The 19,912-nt window shown below is 40.4% G+C and overlaps 1 protein-coding gene across 1 annotated transcript in view; it reads left to right on the top strand.

The window, feature by feature from the left end:
• The first annotated feature begins 933 nt into the window (after positions 1-933).
• The window catches only part of LOC124255118 (CCN family member 2-like), a 112,314-nt gene continuing 93,335 nt past the window's right edge, over positions 934-19,912 (top strand). The window contains exon 1 of the mRNA XM_046688960.1: positions 934-2,211. Coding sequence (XP_046544916.1) covers positions 2,062-2,211 — 150 coding nt within the window. The 5' untranslated portion in view covers positions 934-2,061. The remainder of the gene's footprint in view (positions 2,212-19,912) is intronic.

Below are 19,912 nucleotides of genomic sequence, written 5' to 3' on the forward strand. Positions count from 1 at the left end.
TAAGTATTATCATACTTACATGTATACGTCTATCATACTTGGGACGTATCCATAACCGGAATCAACACGTTTTGTTGACAATATTGCTGAAATGTTTACTCCCCAAACAACGCCCGAAAAAATCAATGTTTTAATAAATCAAAATCGTATTTATCATAAAGCTATAGTTTATCTGATACGACAGAATGAGACTGAACGATCAGATTTCTTTTATTTCTTCTGAGGAGTATGACTTGAAACAAATGCAAAATCATCTAACATGTGCTCAAGCGAAATTATCAGAAACTGATCACAGTAATGCTATCACGTTGTCCAATTGGCAACTTAACTCAACATGCAGTAGCACATGGTAATTAAATTATCAAACGACACTGAAAGAAAGTTGGCACCAGGCATTCGAAACTATCCAAAAATATCCCTTCACTGTTAAACAGGATTGGAATGTCTCCTTCAGTGAGACAAATAGTTTAAAACTTCTCTAATTGTACGGCTTGCTATTCACCAACAGACGGAGCATATTGAACGTGCGCGATAACGATCGGGTCATGGAGGCCCTCAGTCGAAAAACTTCCAGAATTGCTGCCTTCAAAGAGAGTGTGTCTCCTTGCCCAGACGCCCTCTGTTTCCACCGGGCTACAGTCACGCCAACAGATCCCTTTACCCAAATTAGAGAGTTACCAAATTTCCCTGAAAAACAATGATGTTTATTTAATGAAACACTAACGATTTTGGGTAACTGACTCGATTTGGAGAAGAAGTATTCTGTTCACTTGATTTCCAACCGGATTGTCGATTGTATAATCTAATCACCCTCTTCCTGACAAAGGACCTCCACTGTGAATTGCACATGCCCTACAGAACAACCCTGACACTGTCCCACCCGAAGTTGATCGATATTGTTTGATCTGGACGCGTGTGATGCAAATTAACTCCAAATATTGAACATTGAGCATGGGTCTTCACCGCCAGCGTTATGCAGGTCGACTGGGAGTTCCATGCTTGTTATTTGCCGCGAACCGTGCAGAAGACACTTGAAGTACCTCCCATCGGTCGATAGTTGAGTTTCCACGTTTTCATGCCAAACCGGTCCGGAGATTCATTTTACGGTACGGCTTCATGCCGGCGGGCGATTGCTACAAATTAGAAGAATATTGTCCACTTTTAATTGGCGCTAACTTGTAGCAGAAGGCTCAGATCGTGCCTCGAGTCGAGGAGTAGAGAGCACGTTCAGTACGCAACAGACTGTTGCCTAGGTCTAACGCCCTGGTATCAGGCTTTGTTGCATTGAGGAAGTCCCGAGACGATAAGACCTATCGTATTGTGTCTTAAGAACTTCCGCGCTTCGTGAAGCATATACTTGTAGCTATCGTCTTTGAAGTTGCAGCAAGATATGGCCTTGTGTGTGGACCGAGTCTACCGCTTCTCTTCTTCCATGAGATAGATAATTGGCTGTGTTCTATCTCCGCGAACACTTACTCCGCTTGTAGCATTGATTAATCATCTCTGTGACAGATAAGAAGATTTTGACCCAAAGTAGATGATTTAATATACCGGATTGTGTAGCACTGTGGACTGTTTTTCTGCGGGATATTCGGAAATCCAAAGACAAGCGTTTCGATTTTCTTGTCATTACACCAAGCTACGTATGTTTAATAAAATACGCCAGTTATTGGATACTCGTCTAACGACAAAGTGAGTCAGTTGTACACGCGGCTCTCGGCGCAGACGGTATGAGAATACGCGAAGAGAGCAGCAGACGATAGATTGAATTCCCAGTGCTCGAGCAGACGACAAACGATTCGAACTCGGAAGGTGCACATTTAGGTCGCTATCGGATGTGCCTGGCCCAAGGCATGTCTGCGGACTGAACACTCTTCATAGAAGTAATAACTGCAAATTCAAGCATCACAGCAGACGACAATTTTTTGGTCGATGGATAATGAAATGACAAAGTCGAGATGACATAGCTTAACAGTGAAGAGTGTAATAGATGTGATATGATGTCCTGACGTGCATGCTTTGGAGAGCAATATATCTCGTACTGACACAGATACCCTAACCATGGAGCCTCATGTCCAAGTGATCCAAATCCTCTTCATAGGACTTATGGGGTGTTCCTCAACACGTGGGGATTTCCATGCACCGTGTTACGGATGTCGACTCTTCAACATCGTCCACAGGGAACACCCGGATCTCTCGGTACGGAAACCGGTATGTATCTCATACATGTATATTCTCCATGTGCGTAGTGCTTCGTACTTTATTGCCATTGCCATGACATTGATATAATTATATCTGTGATTAGCGCAGAGTACATACACGGCTTACATAGGGTAATGTTGACAGGTGTAAAAACAATGGTGATCATGTAGCACGGATCTTGTTCTAGACATAATACACACACAGCAATCACGGGTTAGGACGACCATTGTCTGTGTTACCTGTTGCGACCTGGGGTTACCCTCAATTAAGGTATATCAAAATTACCAAGATCATTTCAGAACCAAATTCGTTCCGAGCATCAGATGGCATCCCCATGGATTAGTTGAATACACATGATTAGAAAAGTGATACCGTGACTTTCGCTGGCGATTAATTGGCAATTCCATCGGAAAATCGATGAAGGGAAGAACAAAATACATAAAATGAAGCCATTTGTCAGATGTTAATGTCTTTGTGATATTTTCTTATTTGAAACGTGACATATGCAAGCTGTAATATGAACTGCTGCGGAATCTCCTCGAGATGAAGGATAATGACTGCAAAATAAAAACAGACAGAAATACCTTATATGATGCGATGAAGACATTTAAAGAGTGCATCTCTGATTGATATTTTCAACTTCAAACAAAGCTATATTTCATCGATTCCTCATAAAGGACCGGGTATGAAGAGATATCTCGAGGGGTGATTAATTAGACGTGTACTTTAAAGGAAACTTCAGATCTGGAAAAAATAATTCTTTCGTTAGTGGTAACTTATGACGTGATGTCGACACAGTCTTTCTAAACTATCCAAATTTGTATTATGTTCCTGAACATCAGTAATGAATATATACCCGTCAAGTACAGTTTAGAACTAGCCTTCTGTATGCTTGCCATACGAGGCGACTAGCGGGATCGGGTGATCAGTCTCACTAATTTGGTTTACACGTGTCATCATAACTGATTTCCGTACATAAATGCTCATATTGTCAAACATGGATGCTTGTTCAAGAGTATCACATACCACCATGACATGGACTAGATTATTAAACAACAAACAAGCAAACACGTGGTAAACATGTACTTATTTACGACAATACCGCCCACAAGCAACAGTAGCATAATTTTCTGTGTGACACTAGATACAAAACGATCACTTGCAAGCCTTTAACAAAAGTGTTGATTCACTAAGCCTGCTTGTTTCCACGATTGTCCAAAATCCGTCTTTATTACTTGTCATCTTGCATATAAATGTCATCAGGCCAAACCGACAGGCGTTACTTTTCACGTATATTGTCCCAAATGAATCGCAAAACCGCGACACTGTCTATTTAATTTACTTGTAACGGGATTGATTCAAGAGGCAACAATTAGATTACACGCCTCTTTCCGTAATGAAAGGGTCGCAATAACATTTCTCTTATTTCACCGACTTACAATAAGAAACTCATTCACGTCGTACCCATAACGAACAGGAGACGTCAGAACGTGTGAGGTTGCGAATAACACGATTCGTTTAACCTTGAAGATTTCGCCGTGCCTCCTTTCAATTCCTTGCGATCGGACAGTCAATCATGGAAACGAATATTATTGATATTCCTGGTTAGGGAAACTCTAGCTGCCGCGCGAAGATTTCCCATCTTCTGGCAGTTTTATTGGAAAGGAAAAACTTTATGGTTTTTCCTGTCCCAGCGATCTCGTGTAGGTTAGATTTCTGTCCTTACTTACTTTGGGGTCTAGCCAGCGTCTGCGATATGTAGGTCAAGAATGATATTAATGAATAAAGTGGCATGGTTTTGATGGTTGGAACTATTGGATTTCTCCGCGATGAATGGTTTGAATAAAGCATTGACACGTGTTGTACGGATGTAAGCACTTAGCACACACGGAATCGACCTATTTCTGTTGATGGAGGGGGAGTACTTTTAATTAGAGTTAACTGGTTTTATCAGAACAGTACAACGACCTGTTCGCTATAAAAATTCAGAATTAAAATTGGGTCTTTTATAAGTCGAATGGCCATCCCTGTAATTATTGGATATATGATACGGTTTTTGATCTGTTGCCCAGATCATTAATAATTACTCGTCGTGCAGAATACCCGACCGGGTGTAAACTTGATGTTGGTATTTTGAAGAGTGATCAGTAGACTGTTGTCAGACTTAGCTGTGTTATTGTTGTCTCTCGTCATGGCAATCACATACAGACAAGGGTCGTAATAAAGTACTTAAGCCATAGAATTATTTGTCAGAATTAGCTGTGTTATTGTTGTCTCTCATCATGGCAATCACATACAGACAAGGGTCGTAATAAAGTACTTAAGCCATAGAATTATTTGTCAGAATTAGCTGTGTTATTGTTGTCTCTCGTCATGGCAATCACATACAGACAAGGGTCGTAATAAAGTACTTAAGCCATAGAATTATTTGTCAGAATTAGCTGTGTTATTGTTGTCTCTCGTCATGGCAATCACATACAGACAAGGGTCGTAATAAAGTACTTAAGCCATAGAATTATTTGTCAGAATAAGCTGTGTTATTGTTATCGTCATGGCAATCACATACAGACAAGGGTCGTAATAAAGTCCTTAAGCCATAGAATTATTTGTCAGATTTAAATCAGTTTATGGTGAAATAATACAATTTTACATTTTGTGTTGGTGCGAACTTCAGAAAGTAATTAACTGCTTACACATGATTTGCTATTTTTAAAAGGTGTTTGTCCGTTTACAACCAGTCAAATTCCTGCAAGCTACGTAATATTAGATTGCAAGCCATTATCCCATTGACAGGGTCAAATATGCTTTTGGGATGTTTGTATTCTCAAGACAATTGGGCAAGCAATAGCTCACTGGTGTCCATTTAGATGGAGTTTCTTTCACATTTTCCTGGAATGATTATGACTGTACTACACTATTAATATAATTCCAACAATACCCGAGAGAACGAGTTTCAAACAGTGAGCTTTGCCGGTAATCGGACCCAATGAGCCGTTCCTTTAATCGCTAAGTTTTCCAACCATTATCGTTCAATAATGGTCAAATGGCCAATTCCCTTCCGCTGATTTTCCCACCTGCGCTAGAAATAAAAGCGACCAGCTAAACTGCCTCATTTTTTAGATCTGAACGTAACGATGACAAAGAGTGACAAAACACTACCCACAAGAATGCATGTTGTGCAATCTCCCAACAGCTATAGCATGAACGTCTCTACACTTCACAACCTTCGAGATACAATCGAGCATGCCCTTTCAGTGAAGATTTCAAAGAGCCGCATAAGACTCAAAAGTTATTTGATCAGCGTTGCAAATTTCGAAGGTTCACTAAACTTTATGTTTTCTAAAAGCAGACCAAAATTATATTCCCTTTTGATCTGCAACATAAACTCCAGTCTTTCCAGACACACAACTGATCTGCCTTTGTATGTGTTTTCGACGGGATACGCTCAACTTTTAGCGAGACGCCTTGTATAACCACTATCATTATATTAAATATCTATTTGTCACACATGCTCAGGAAATAGTAAGATTATAACTGTATACTTCTTTTAATCATGGCTAGCTTATATTTTCTATGACTTTCTGGACAGTGCTAAATTTGCCTTTGAACAGTTAGAAAGGGACTATTTACAAATAATTATTCAAATAGTGGTTTGAGCGAACAGATAGATGTGTGCTGTTGGTTTTTCTGATTATTCTGCATCCAACATCATTCCCGATGAAAAATGACCTTACGTGACGTGCATCCTTGTATATGATTGTATGTTTTTGTAATTCTTTTAAAGATTTATCAACAGAGTCTATCGAAAACTCTATGAAGGAGGTTGAAGTTCATAATCATTGTAACAATACCAACTTTTATACATGTACCTCCTTTCATAAGCAACGTAACTATCTTAACTTGAAGTCCGTAGACAGAATGTTCCCGATGTCAGATATACATGTACCTCCTTTCATAATCAATGTAACTACCCCAACTTGAAGTCCGTAGACAGAATGTTCCCGATGTAAGATATACATGCACCTCTTTCATAATCAATGTAACTATCTTAACTTGAAGTCCGTAGACAGAATGTTCCCGATGTCAGATATACATGTACCTCTTTCATAATCGATGTAACTATCCCAACTTGAAGTCCGTAGACAGAATGTTCCCGATGTAAGATATACATGTACCTCTTTCTTAATCAATGTAACTATCTTAACTTGAAGTCCGTAGACAGAATGTTCCCGATGTCAGATATACATGTACCTCTTTCTTAATCAATGTAACTATCCCAACTTGAAGTCCGTAGACAGAATGTTCCCGATGTAAGATATACATGTACCCCTTTCTTAATCAATGTAACTATCCCAACTTGAAGTCCGTAGACAGAATGTTCCCGATGTAAAATATACATGTGCCTCTTTCATAATCAATGTAACTATCCCAACTTGAAGTCCGTAGACAGAATGTTCCCGATGTCAGATATACATGTACCTCTTTCATAATCGATGTAAACTACCTCTTTCCAACGTAACTAACTTGAAGTCCGTAGACAGAATGTTCCCGATGTCAGATATACATGTACCTCTTTCATAATCAATGTAACTATCCCAACTTGAAGTCCGTAGACAGAATGTTCCCGATGTAAAATATACATGTACCTCTTTCTTAATCAATGTAACTATCTCAACTTGAAGTACCGTAGAAAGTGTGTTCCCCGATGTAAAACATACATGTAACTCCTTCCATAAGCAATGTAACTATCCCAACTTGTAAATAGCATGTGTAATGATAAGATATGACAAATTTGCTCTTGTATATAACCTTATTCTCAAGACTCTTCTTGGACAATTACTGTATATTTATACAAGAACTTGTTCCGGTCGTTATATTGCTGAAATGATATCGATGCGCTGTTTAACTTTAACTTTCACCTTGTATTTACCCAATTCCCTGCAAATGCGTATATATGGTGACAAAGTACCATTCATTCATGTCTGTCTGTTAAAATAAAGTTGCCCTGTAACAACACTAGCGGTGGCGTTGAACAATTATTTTGCTTTATTTGCCGTCTGCAGTCCTTCAAAGGGAATTTAGTTTGAGAATAATGGGCAACTGCGATGCTCTGTTGTCAGTTACATGCAGTTGCGCCACTCCCCACTGCCATACCCACATGTTCTCCCGCAGTCTCATCCGCCAGATTTGAGTCTGTTTAGTTTTACGCCGCACTCCAGCTATATGGCGGCGGTCTGTACATAATCGAGTCTGGACCAGACAATCCAGTGTTCAATGGCATGGGCATCGATCAAGAAATAATACATACTAGCTTAAACTACTTGTTCCTTACCAGCCCTGGTGAGATAATGCGACATCGAAAAGCCTCTTTCAACATGTTACCATAAATGCATTTGCAAACAACGATTGCTCACACTTTGAAAAACCATCGTCAGATTGACGTCATAGGATTCGTAGCGTTGTTTTTCTTGACCAGACAATCCAGTGGTTGACATAATGAGCATCAATCTACGCAATTAGGATAGATGACAAGTCAGCGTGCCGAGCCACCCGATCCCGTTAGTCGGCTCTTAAGACAAGCATGGGCTGCTGAAAATGGATTCTAACCCGGACCTTCACGGGTGATTCATGCCACTGATTCTTGCATAGAATTATAAGCAGTACGGTCTTCTGTAATATATTTTGTTGACTTGAACAGTCCGATGTCCACAATTAAACGACCTTACCAAGTTTACCTGACTCAGTTGTATATATACGAGGACAATTTAAGGTTCTGGGACATGTAACGACAATATGGCATAATACAGACTATGGTTTACTCGAACCCAAGAAGAAACACTGTAATATAAAATAAAACCGTAAAACAATTCATATCCTAATTCGATTAACCATGAGTTACCTGTATTGCTGAGCACATGTTGTGTGTATCTGCGCCGAGTACAAAAGAGATACTTCTAGACCTTTTTGGGGAGTATTGATATTGATAATCGCTTGTTGACTCGGGAACGCGGCAACATTTATTATTCAGAATATATAAAATGGATGCAATAGCTGACGTGCAGTATTTCCAACGATAGGTTGACAGCAAGGCAGATGGAGTTTCTCTGTTGTATTAACTTCGCACTCAGCTATACGACGGGTGTTTGTCAATAAACGGGTTCGGACCAGACAATCCAGTGATCAACAGCATGAGCATCAATCTACGCAATTGGGATACGATGACATGTGTCAACCAAGTCAGCGAGCCTGACCACCCGATCCCGTTAGTCACCTCTTACGACAAGCATGGGTTGCTGAAGACCAATTCTAACCCGGATCTTCACGGATGATTCATAGCACTGATTCTTGTCTATATAATTATATGTAGAATTATATATTCTCTAATTATTATATCTTGTTGGCGTGAACAGCCTGATGTCCAGACATCTTCATAATAATAATCAGGTCCGGACCAGACAATCCAGTGGTCGATGTCATGAGCCTCTAAGCAATTGGGTCACGATGACATTGCATCAACCAGGTCAGCAGACATGACCACCTGATCCAGTAAGAACCCGATTCTGATCCTAATGGACAAGCACGCGTTGCTGAAGACCAACAGCATCTGTTGTTCAATATGTTCGAGACAGAAAAGAAGTCAGAAATGTCAGAGAAGACACACGTCAAATAGCCCTAATAGCGTGTCTATCTCTGGTTCCAAGCAGACAATTCCTTCAACTATTTGCATTGCGTTGCAGAACAATCAGAAGATACACTAAAACCTTTTTTGCTATCTCCTTGCATTACGTACAAACTCTTTTTCTCTGCGTGTTCGATCTTCTTTGTTTCTATTTAAACTAAAGACTAATTACGTGTGTTATATATAAAACCTTAAGGATCTGGATTCAAATCGATACAGTTCACACTCATTATCCAGCTAATTTGAACGATACGTTATGGAAATAAAATCAGGAATGCTAGCTCGTGGACGCTTTTTCTGTGACGCCTACCAAAGTTTAGCCGTGCCTTGAAGGGAACGTGATAAGATGACTCTAAATTGCAGATATGTGAATAATTGATAACAACCTGCCTCTTGCTCTACAACGGTCCTGTCTAACTCTTCTGCATCCATAACAACTACGAGGAGCCTGTTGTCGTCTTGACACAACTATATAAAAAGCTCCGACAAATGAAGCATCGGTTTTTCTTATGCGTATAATCTAGTTATTTCACTTCAAGGCTCTTGAAGGGAGCGGCATTAGAAACATGCCAAGACTGCGTACCAGCGAGTGTGTTCACCAGTTTCCACCAGAGTTGCTCCAAAACCTTCAGGAAACCCTTTGAAACCGGAATATTTTCGGATGCATGATAAGCTATCCTAAGATTTTGATAAACCGCACGTCCGTCTCTCTGCTATGCTTTAAAGTTTGCCTCTTTGTTGTTTAAAGCTATACTCAGCAATATTCTAACTATATCATTGCGGTTTTGGGATGTAACTAGACCACACAATCCAGTGACCGGCACCAAGAGCATCAATCTACGGAACTGGGATACGATGACATGCATCAACCAAACTTGAGAACACGATCTCGTTTGTCGCCTTACGAAAAGGATGGGTTTACGAAGACTGAATCTTCTTAGGTTTGTAAAGTTCCATATCTTAGCCAGCAGGTTAATGTAATCATAAGGTTTGTTCAGTGAGTGAGTATGGTTTTACGCCGCTTTTAGCAGTATTACAGCAATATCACGGCGGGGAACACCAGAAATGGGCTTCACAAATTGTGCCCATGTGGGGAATCGAACCCGGGTCTTCGGCGTGACGAGCGAACGCTTTAACCACCGGGCTACCCCACCGCTCGTAAGGTTTGTTCAGTATCACGAGATTCTACTGTAATTATGTATATATACTACCAATTATTGATTTTTTTCCCACATCAGCCGTATGACGGGAGTAACCTCTGTGGGAGAGAATGCATCAGCCATGGAAAACCACACGCAATGCGCCGAGACAGAGCACGTCGAATGAAATGCGTTCCGAACGGTTTCGAAAATACACAGCATTATATATTTCAAAGAGATTTTCAAGAAGCTGTTTCAGGCAATTATAATCGATGAAGACCCAGATCAAGGGAAAGGTAAACTGACAGAGACTATGCCTAAAGCGTAAACATTTCCCATGAAGTTCAGTAAGTGAATGACGTTATCAAAATCAGTCTGTATAGCACACATACACGTACTATACACCACCCAAAGGAAATTAAAGCGTGAAAGAACCGGATCCCTTTACTATTGTTAATCTGTCCTGGGTACTATATGTAATACTGGTTCTCAGTGAAATACCGTTAGTCCGCACAGAGAGTTCTAGTATCTTTGAAAATGCAACACCCCTCTTCCGAATTATCTGCATACGAACAGCATTTCGGTTATGTGAACTGCGGGTCTATTTAATTCTTTTTTTAATTTTTATATTTCAATTAAAATAAAATTTTAGAAACAAACCTACGCTAATTGTAGATACTTCTCATCAACGACCCCATTCATTCATTCATTCATGAGGGAGTTGAGATCAGTTTTAAGCTGATCTTAACAGCGTTTCAGTTGTGTAAACTATGGGTCTTTTTATTTTTTTTTTTTTTATTTCATTTAAAAAAAATAGAAACTAACCTTCACTAATTGTTGAAACGTATCATCAACGGTACCATACAGATCACAATTGTTGAGATTCCAAGTTAGGAGGGGTCCCCAGTAAAGTGTCGCACAGTACGATTGCGTATGGTCGGATGGCCTGGTTCTAACACATGGTTGATGTCACCATACTTCAACGGCTTCGGACAGGACTTTGATGGTGCGTTAAGCTTCACTAGAATAAATATGCAACCCCAATGGATACTGCGTCGTTTCATATTAGAATTAACAAAGAAAAGTACATTAATTTACAAACCTTTTCATTTCCCACGTCAACCCTGAATTCACAAATCAAATTACTATTTCATTTATTATGTGAGGCCCTCATGCATGGTTAACGGATCATAAACTGTATCTTTGTCATTTGAATACAGTCTGTATTCACATTTATAAAAAGTAAGGCTGCTGTATTATGTATTCATTGCGCTGTTCGGCTCGAACAGCCAAGGATACAAGAAGACATGGTAATTTGACGGAATGAAACAACGTTTTGTTTGTGCACTCGATAGACGTCTCATGAAGGTTGCTTTGTACCAGAGCTGTTTATGTAATGAAATCCTCTTTATTGCGAGCGTTTTGAAATATAATCGTCGGATGAACAGAGTCAGTGTCGTGGGGTGGTGTACACTGTATTTATGTAAACGTAGCTTACAGTGATCGAGCGACCGTGGGTGTCCGGATTCATGATGTTCAAGCTGCAAATGTACTAAACGCTTAAGAAAAGTATGATACTTTATGGATGACAACTTCTATACTACTTTATGATGCGATGTTTTGGTATAGGTTCTTATACCGTTGCCAAGCAACGTGAAGCTTTTTATGCATAAAAGTGACCGCCTCCGTGGTGTAGTGGTTAGAGCGTCCGCCCGGAGAGCGGAAGGTCGCGGGTTCGAACCCCGACCGCGTCATACCAAAAGACGTTAACATATGGTACTTGTTGGTCCCTGCCTGGCGCTCGGCATTAATGGGTACAACAAGGACTGGTCGTCTCGGAGTCAGTATAATGTGTCTGAGTGGGGTGGGGTATTCATGCTTCACTGCGGCATGGTATCTCAGTGAGCTAGCACTATAAAACCAGCTTAAGTCTGGGCTTGTACAAGCAGCCGCACATACATATACACACGCATGCACGTCGTCATATGAGCGAAATATTCTCAAGCACGACGTTAAACCCAATTTCACCTCACCTCACCTATGTATATAAGTAAATGTATTTCCATTTAACTTTTACCCAAACCTTCGTAATGTTATCAAGCTTTGCCATCAGGCGGAATAACGGTAGTAGCTCAAATGCTCTAAATACATCACCAATTCGACGTAATTCCGTCCGAATTTACCAACAGCTAACCCTACAGTAAGCATATGCATATACAATGATGTATCCGCGTATGTTGTAATGTATTTATATTTTCACTGGAATACAACAGAGATTACGGTCTCAATACTGTGACCAGACAAGTGCTTGGTGATGACTCAGTTTTTCAACCTATTTCGAGTAAGAACTTGCTGAATATACACGAGTACTCACAACACACGTCTATTCATACACTACAATATCCCACATGGGCATTTGATTGTTCATTCTAACCTCATGTAAACCAAATTAAATTCTTACAGAAAGCGTGTGGTAGCGTTTAAAATGTATGCATACCAGACATGTGACAGCGAGGAGAGAAAAACAAAAAACAAAACGAAGGCTGTATTTTCTCTCACTGGTGGAAATCTATAGAGGCAACATACATCTGAGTGCAAATCTCAGTGTATTGTATAACACAACAAAAGCTTAACAAGATTCCCTGCAAATGAAGACACAATTTTTAGACTCATCTTGAACAAAACTACAAAATGCGAAACCGAGGAGAGAAAGGGTGTATTTTTCTAAACAACAACAAAGCAAAACGGATATTTTCTCTCATCAGTGCAAGTGCATAAAGGCAAACTAACAGAATTAACCAACATATATCTCAATGCAAAACGTGAACTGTATAACACTACAAAAGCTGCCTTAATAAAATTCCCTGCAAACGAAGACACAATATTTCGACTCAGCTGAACAAAACTACAAAATGCAACAGCAAGGTGAGAAAGGGTGTATTTTTCTTTCCCAAGCAAAACAAAACGAAACAGGTATTTTCTCTCACCGTTTGAAGTACATAAATGCAAACCAACATAATTAACCAACATACACCTCGGTGCAAAATGTGAACTGTATAACACTATTAAGGCTGCATCAAGAAAATTCCCTGCAAACGAAGACACAATATTTCGACTCATCTTCAACGAAACTACAAGCCAGCATTTTCCGCGCGACGTATCCGCAATTCAGCGAAAGAGCTGCAATGAACGGCCTTGTTGCGTGACGATACACGATTGCCTGTAAGTAATTAATTAGTTTGTCAGCAATGTACAGTGTTATGAGAAGTGTAGGAAGTCATTTCGTAAATAAAATATTACACTCCAGCCCTGATCCAACAATGCATGTTTCTTCCTGTACAATTATCCGTTAAAGTGCAATGTTTGCTACGGCAATCTTTACACACCGGAGTTAAACACCGATTTGAATATATTGTTTTTAGATTTTAATTTAGGAAAAAATGTTTTCTGTGTTTTTGTTTGCTTTCTAATGGCACAATATGGCACAGTAGTCCAGCTATAGGACGGCGATCTGGATTACATAATCCGGTGATTGACATCAAGGGCATCAATCCACGCCAATTGGTGTGACGACACTAACCATACTTCTCGGCAGGGCTTCACGTTTGTCTTTACGATACTTATTTATATCCCTATAAACGTAACATTCGCTGTTTGTAAATGTCCGGATCTATTTTCTTCAGAGTATGTCGTGATGTTATTCTTATTTCGATATTATAGACCCGTATGATACAATTCCTAACGGTTCATACACACGTCTTTCATACATTGGCTTTTACAAGATTCCTACCATCATGTTCTCTGTCGTATATAAGTCGTACCTACGGTGTGCACGTACAGAGCAAATTAACACCGGATATTCTGCATCTTTGTATATATGCATATATTTTCTACAATGGCTGTTCGGAATGTGGAGGTTCTAGACTAATAGTGTCTGACTGTATATAGTTATCTCTATTGATCATTCATTTGAATGTGACGTCATGGTAACCAACGAGATCCTACCGCAGTAACATTCCCAGGGGAGATTGCTCGATGTCAGTCAGATGATATGCCTCGTAGAGACAGTGTGAGGGGTTAACACTTCAGACCGTTATCCGCTGCTCATTTGACAGAAAAATACATAACGCCATCGGTATGGAACAATTCCTCTCGACCACGCACCGGAACCAATTCCATTAGGCGCAGAGGGCAAACTAGCGGCCACAGTTATATGAATGTACTCATTGTCACGACACCAGGTGTTCTTGAATGCATATTATCTCAACGTACACCCGTCACAGTCAATATGCTCATTACAGATTATAGATATATTTACATGTATATCATTCTGAGCCGAGAAGATCTGGCTCGAATTGGTCTTACCCGTGAAGGTCCGTGTTAGAATGAACCTTCAGTAACCCATGCTTGTCGTAAGAGGCGACTAACGGGATCGGGTGGTCAGGCTCGCTGGCTCGATTGACACGTGCCATCGGTTCCCATATGCGCAGATCGATGCTCAAACTGTTGATCACTGAATTGTCTGGTCCAGACTCGATTTTTTACAGACCGCCGCCATATAGCTGGAATATTGCTGAGTGCGGCGTAAAACTCACTCACTCACTCGAATTGGTCTTGAGTAACATGTGTTTTGTGGCAAGAGGCGACTAACAGGATCGAGTGGCCAGACTCACTGACATGGTTGACACATGTCATCGTATCCCAACGGCGTAGATCGTGCCGGTCACTGGAATGCCTGCCCAGACTCGATTATATCCACCATCTTTTAGCATGGAAATTACTAAGAAGGTCAAGCAAAAGTATATCATTTATGTGTACTACAGACAGTATTGACAGTAACTATATGTTTTCAAACCACCATCAGTAAATAAACTCGTCATACAATGGCAACTAGTTCATCTCACAGTGAAACAGGCAATGAAGCGATGAACTGGCCACGGTCATACAACCTCCGCCTGGCCACTGAGCTCCCAACCACGACACAATCAATATTCCGAGTAACGGTTTGTGTAGACACCCAGCCTCCCATCGCAAAATAACCCCACACTAAAGACGATCTCATTTTAACAACAGTTCTGGCCCTACTCCCAGCGCGATATCGCCCAGCTATATAATAAGCCTTAACTACCTCCCAGATACATGCAGTTCTTGATTATAGCGGACGAGACAGGTTATCAAATGGGCATAAAATGTGACTTGTGTAACAATGACATGCAAGATGGGGGTTGTTACCCCGCAGCTGTAGTCTGTACAGAATTGGCCACACATAATACTCCGTGAAATGAAGATGAAATATTAATAGCGGTACTTAAAGACATGTTGACGTGAATATCCTTTTCACTACTGTTTTGACCTTTGGGTACAGCAATTTACCATCCTGCTACCGTTCGGAGATAAATAATTCATTGAGATGATAGAATCGTTTTAATGGTGTTCTTATGAGAGGAAAGCGTAAGTATTTTGCATGTTTTCAGAAGATACGATAATAAAGGTACATGGTAGTGCATCTTGAAGATCATATGGAAATGTTGTAGTCGTAACTTTGGCAACTGTGTGTAATTCAAAAGGATCAGTGATGTCAAAATTAGCAATCGATGCAGCAACTGAATGATATCATGTAATAGATAGTATTTGGCATTGCAGTGACGACAAAATGGTGCCAACAAGAATCACTTAGTTTTGGGGTGTAACGAAATATATATAGGTCATGCTATTTTTATCTTTTTAAGTCACGGTGGAAGTATTTAGATAATGTTTCTTAAGTATTGTATCAGTAAGTGAGTGAGATGGGTTTTAAGACCGCTTTGAGCAATATTGAAGTAACATCACCTCTGTTTGTTGTGCGTAAGCCCTAAGTGATGCAGGTCCAGTTCCAGACGCTTGCGGGGCGGTGGGGTAGCCTAGTGGTGAAAGCGTTCGCTCGTCCCGCCGAAGACCAGGGTTCGATTCCCCTTATGGTTACAATGTGTAAAGCCCATTTCTGGTGTCCTCCGCCGTGATATTGCTGGAATATTGCTAAAGGCGGCGAAGAACTAACTCACTCATTTACAGTCTAAGTAAACTTAGCCTCAGTATTTTTCGTTACACTACTATACTGAGTAGAGGAGTGTAACGAATAGTACTGAGACTAAGTTTACTTAGACTGACTCATTTACTAACTCATTCTAGACGCTTGCCCCTTCTCTGAAACATTTAAGTTTGATCACGGTGTCTCAGAGCATGTATTCCAGAAATGGAGGAGGTCTAGATCTAGATGCTTGCCTCCTTTCTGAAACCCACTAGGAAGGGCATAACCTATAAACACGGAATTCGGAATTCGCGCCTCTGATCATAGAATTCTAGTATCCCAAGGTAGGCAACTCTGGACAGCAAATTGTGGCCAGCTCCATGGATTGGTTGACGCCGTGTCATTAGTTACCAGCCACAGGATAGATTGGTCCAGCTACGACACTTTGTGGCCACCCTCATGCATATATACCGGGAATACTGCTGATTGCGACGTTAAACGACAGACAATGCAAACAGCAACAAAAAACAAACAAAACACAACAACAAACACACACATTCGCAGGAGTGGCATTTACAACGAGTCTTGAGTCCGTTCATCACTGACCAAGATGAATTACTTCAAAATATTTACAAATATTTTGTACGTTTGTTCATTATTTGCATACATGTTACCCAGAAAGATAATTAGATTTGAAGAACATTCCTCCTCGCAGACACGCAATGTTCCTGTCACGTAGATTGCAGTCATAGCTCTTGTTGGCTCTTCCTTGAAGCCTAATAACACTTCTTGTCAGAACAAGTGCATGCACTGAGAATTAAACTGCCCATGACTTCTTGTTCTTCCATTTCGACGTTGTTTGGTGGTGTCAGAGGATACTCTGGCGCGGTACGTCGAGTTACGTTTCCTCGGTGTTCGGCCATACGTATTCTCACCATTTTAACCTTGGTCTGCTGGTTTGGACAAGTTAGCTTAAAAGGCGTTTATGGCAACCCCATCTTGCTGATACGCTGTTTTATGTCCCGACTGTTCCTCACTTGTCCATTGCGAGAATTGTTCTTCAGCAACCCATGCATGTCGTATTGGCGACTGAGCGAGTTCATGTGGTCAGGCTCGCTGACTTGGTGGACCCACGTCATCGTATCCCAAAATGCGTACATCGATGCCACTGATGTCAACCACTAGATTGTCTGGTCCAGATTTTTATTTCTAGACTGCCGCCATTGAGCTGGATAACTTTTGAGCACGGCGATAAACAACAAATAAACAAATGATCATACGTCAATGTTGGCACATCTACGGAAGGTAATGACCCGATCATGGTGGACCTTGTACACGAGCATGTGTTGTCCATTACAGAAAAACAAAATCAAATAGACATTTCCGTTTCCTTTTCGTATTTCCATAAATTTAATTGCGCTTCTAGTGTGTCTGTGGGAGAACTTTGATGGGTTTATTTATTGAAAAAAAAAATGTTTGGAAAATGATTTCTTTTGAAAGAAAAGCGCAATGATGATGTTCAGAATAGCATAATGATAAACTTTGTTACTTTCCCATTGGCATTCTTTCGTTCTTTGGCGCCTGCGACGTGGCATTGTAGTACAACGTAGTTTTTCAAATGACATTCACATTACGTTTTATTGACGTATATTAATGAACAAACACCAGACATTGTCAACACTCTGACTCAGGTACACTTATCATTGATTTCTTAAATGCGCGATTTTGCATTAGGCAATGACACGCTAATTGCAACAAAAACATCGGTTGATGTCGTCCCGGTGAGGGACGTAAGCCGTCGTAGTGGTTGACATTGATTAATACATATGCAGCCTTTAAATAGACCTTATTAAGCGGGCACATATATTTTATGAGTCTTCGCTGTTCTTGATTGATTCTTGCTGGTGTTTCGTCAGCATGTTGTGGAGTTGATCACCACACTAACAGCCTCTCTTGACGACCTTTTGGTCGGGATGTACTCGACAGATGCTATTGATTCTGGTTTTGGAGCCATCTTGATAAATATTAGATTGGTATTTTGTAAATGAATCATACCCTAGCCAGCATAAAATGTATTTGTTGGAAGGTATATGGGTAGGGTGGGGAAATATATTCCTTTTCCTCTGGAATACACATAAGGCATTTGAAAACCTTTCTGATCCCCTATTAGTAACATTTTGGGGTTTTAAAGTTTTTTATTTGTTAAAATATCCAACCGCTAAATTTGAAATGCTGTCTGCGTTAAGAGTACGACGTAATGGGACACAAGTCATTAAAACATAGTAAGAAACGTAATTAAAAGCAAAACACCAAATTTCAGAACATGGTCAAAGTATATTTTAGGAAGGGTGAAGAAAGACGATGAAATTATTGTGGTTGTCTAGTTTTATAACTTGTTACATTATAGATATGCATAAAGATATATTGGTCAAAACTGCATTTTTATCTATATATATGTATATATTAAATACAATTAAATCCAGGTTAGAACTGGCCTCCAACAACCCATGCTTTTCGTAAGAGGCGACGGACGGGATCGGATGGCCCGGTTCATTGGATTGTCTGTCCACATTCGGTTATTTAGATATCGCCACCTTGCTGAATGTTGCGTTAAGTGAGTGAGTGAGTGAGTGAGTATGGTTTTACGCCGCATTTAGCAATATTCCAGCAATATCACGGCGGGGGACACCAGAAATGGGCTTCACACATTGTATCCATATGGGGAATCGAACCCGAGCCTTCAGCGTGACGAGCGAACGCTTTAACCACTAGGGTACCCCATCGCCCCTGAATGTTGCGTTAAAAAACAACCAAACAAAACCAAACATTCCAATCCACCATATTTCGATAGGTTGAGTACCAGATGTACTTTGGTAACTCAGCAGATTGATCTCTTCAATTACCACTGTTTGAGAGCTAAGGTTCAATTCCAGGCTTGTAATCTATGAAGCCGTCTCGGAGGAACCGTTGTATTTAATTATGCGATACCAGACCCAGTTAATCCAGATTCTTTGCACAAGAAAATTGACCTCGGAAGAAAACCAAACTAAAACTAAAGAGGCAAAGAACAATAGAGAGGTCATTACTGAACGAAAAACCTACCAGATTTGGGCGCTGGTTTGTCTTAATGAGGTGAAACAGAGGACTTCGCAGAAATGGGCGTTGCATCAAACACGTTGTTAAGAGACAATGGATGACCGTGATGAGAAACTTAGATGGGAAACGTAATTAACTTTCCGCCTGATTCACTCACTTGGTCCTCAATGTACGAAAGGGTTAATCGTAAAGCATCCGTGGCACCTTGGTCGTGTAAACACACATGAGCGAGTGAGTGGGATGCGTTTATGCCAGATGTTGAAATGTTTCGTCTTCACGTAGTACCTCTGTGTACGGAAGGGTTAATCTAATGTATGCTTGGCACCTTGGTCGCGTCCCCACATGTGAGTGGGTAGGATGCGTATATGCCAGATTTAGCAATGTTTTGGCTACAGTTGCCTGAACAGACGGGGTACTGAACCTACCAGACTCCAGTTGGACGTGCTAACAATTATGTAGATTACAAAAGCGGGTAAAGGCAGGTGTCTGTCTGAAACCATCCGGAAATTGTCAATATTTAGAAATCAAATTGTGACTGAGAAGCATCTTGATAAAAATAATAACGCGTGTTTGCTTGTTTATTTATTGTTATTATTTTATTTATTAAAACATTCCCTTAGTTATGTGGCATTTTCATTTTAAGTTTAATTGTTGTTTAACGTGGCACACAGCACTATTCCAGCTATATGACGGCTGTGTGTAAATAATTCAGTCTGAACCAGACAATCTGGTGAGTGACATCATGAGCATCGATCGTTCTAATTGTGATACGATGACATTTGTCAACCA

The sequence above is a fragment of the Haliotis rubra genome, unplaced genomic scaffold (genome assembly GCF_003918875.1).
Source record: "Haliotis rubra isolate DU_JTF1 unplaced genomic scaffold, ASM391887v1 Scf593, whole genome shotgun sequence".
Taxonomy (NCBI): domain Eukaryota; kingdom Metazoa; phylum Mollusca; class Gastropoda; order Lepetellida; family Haliotidae; genus Haliotis; species Haliotis rubra.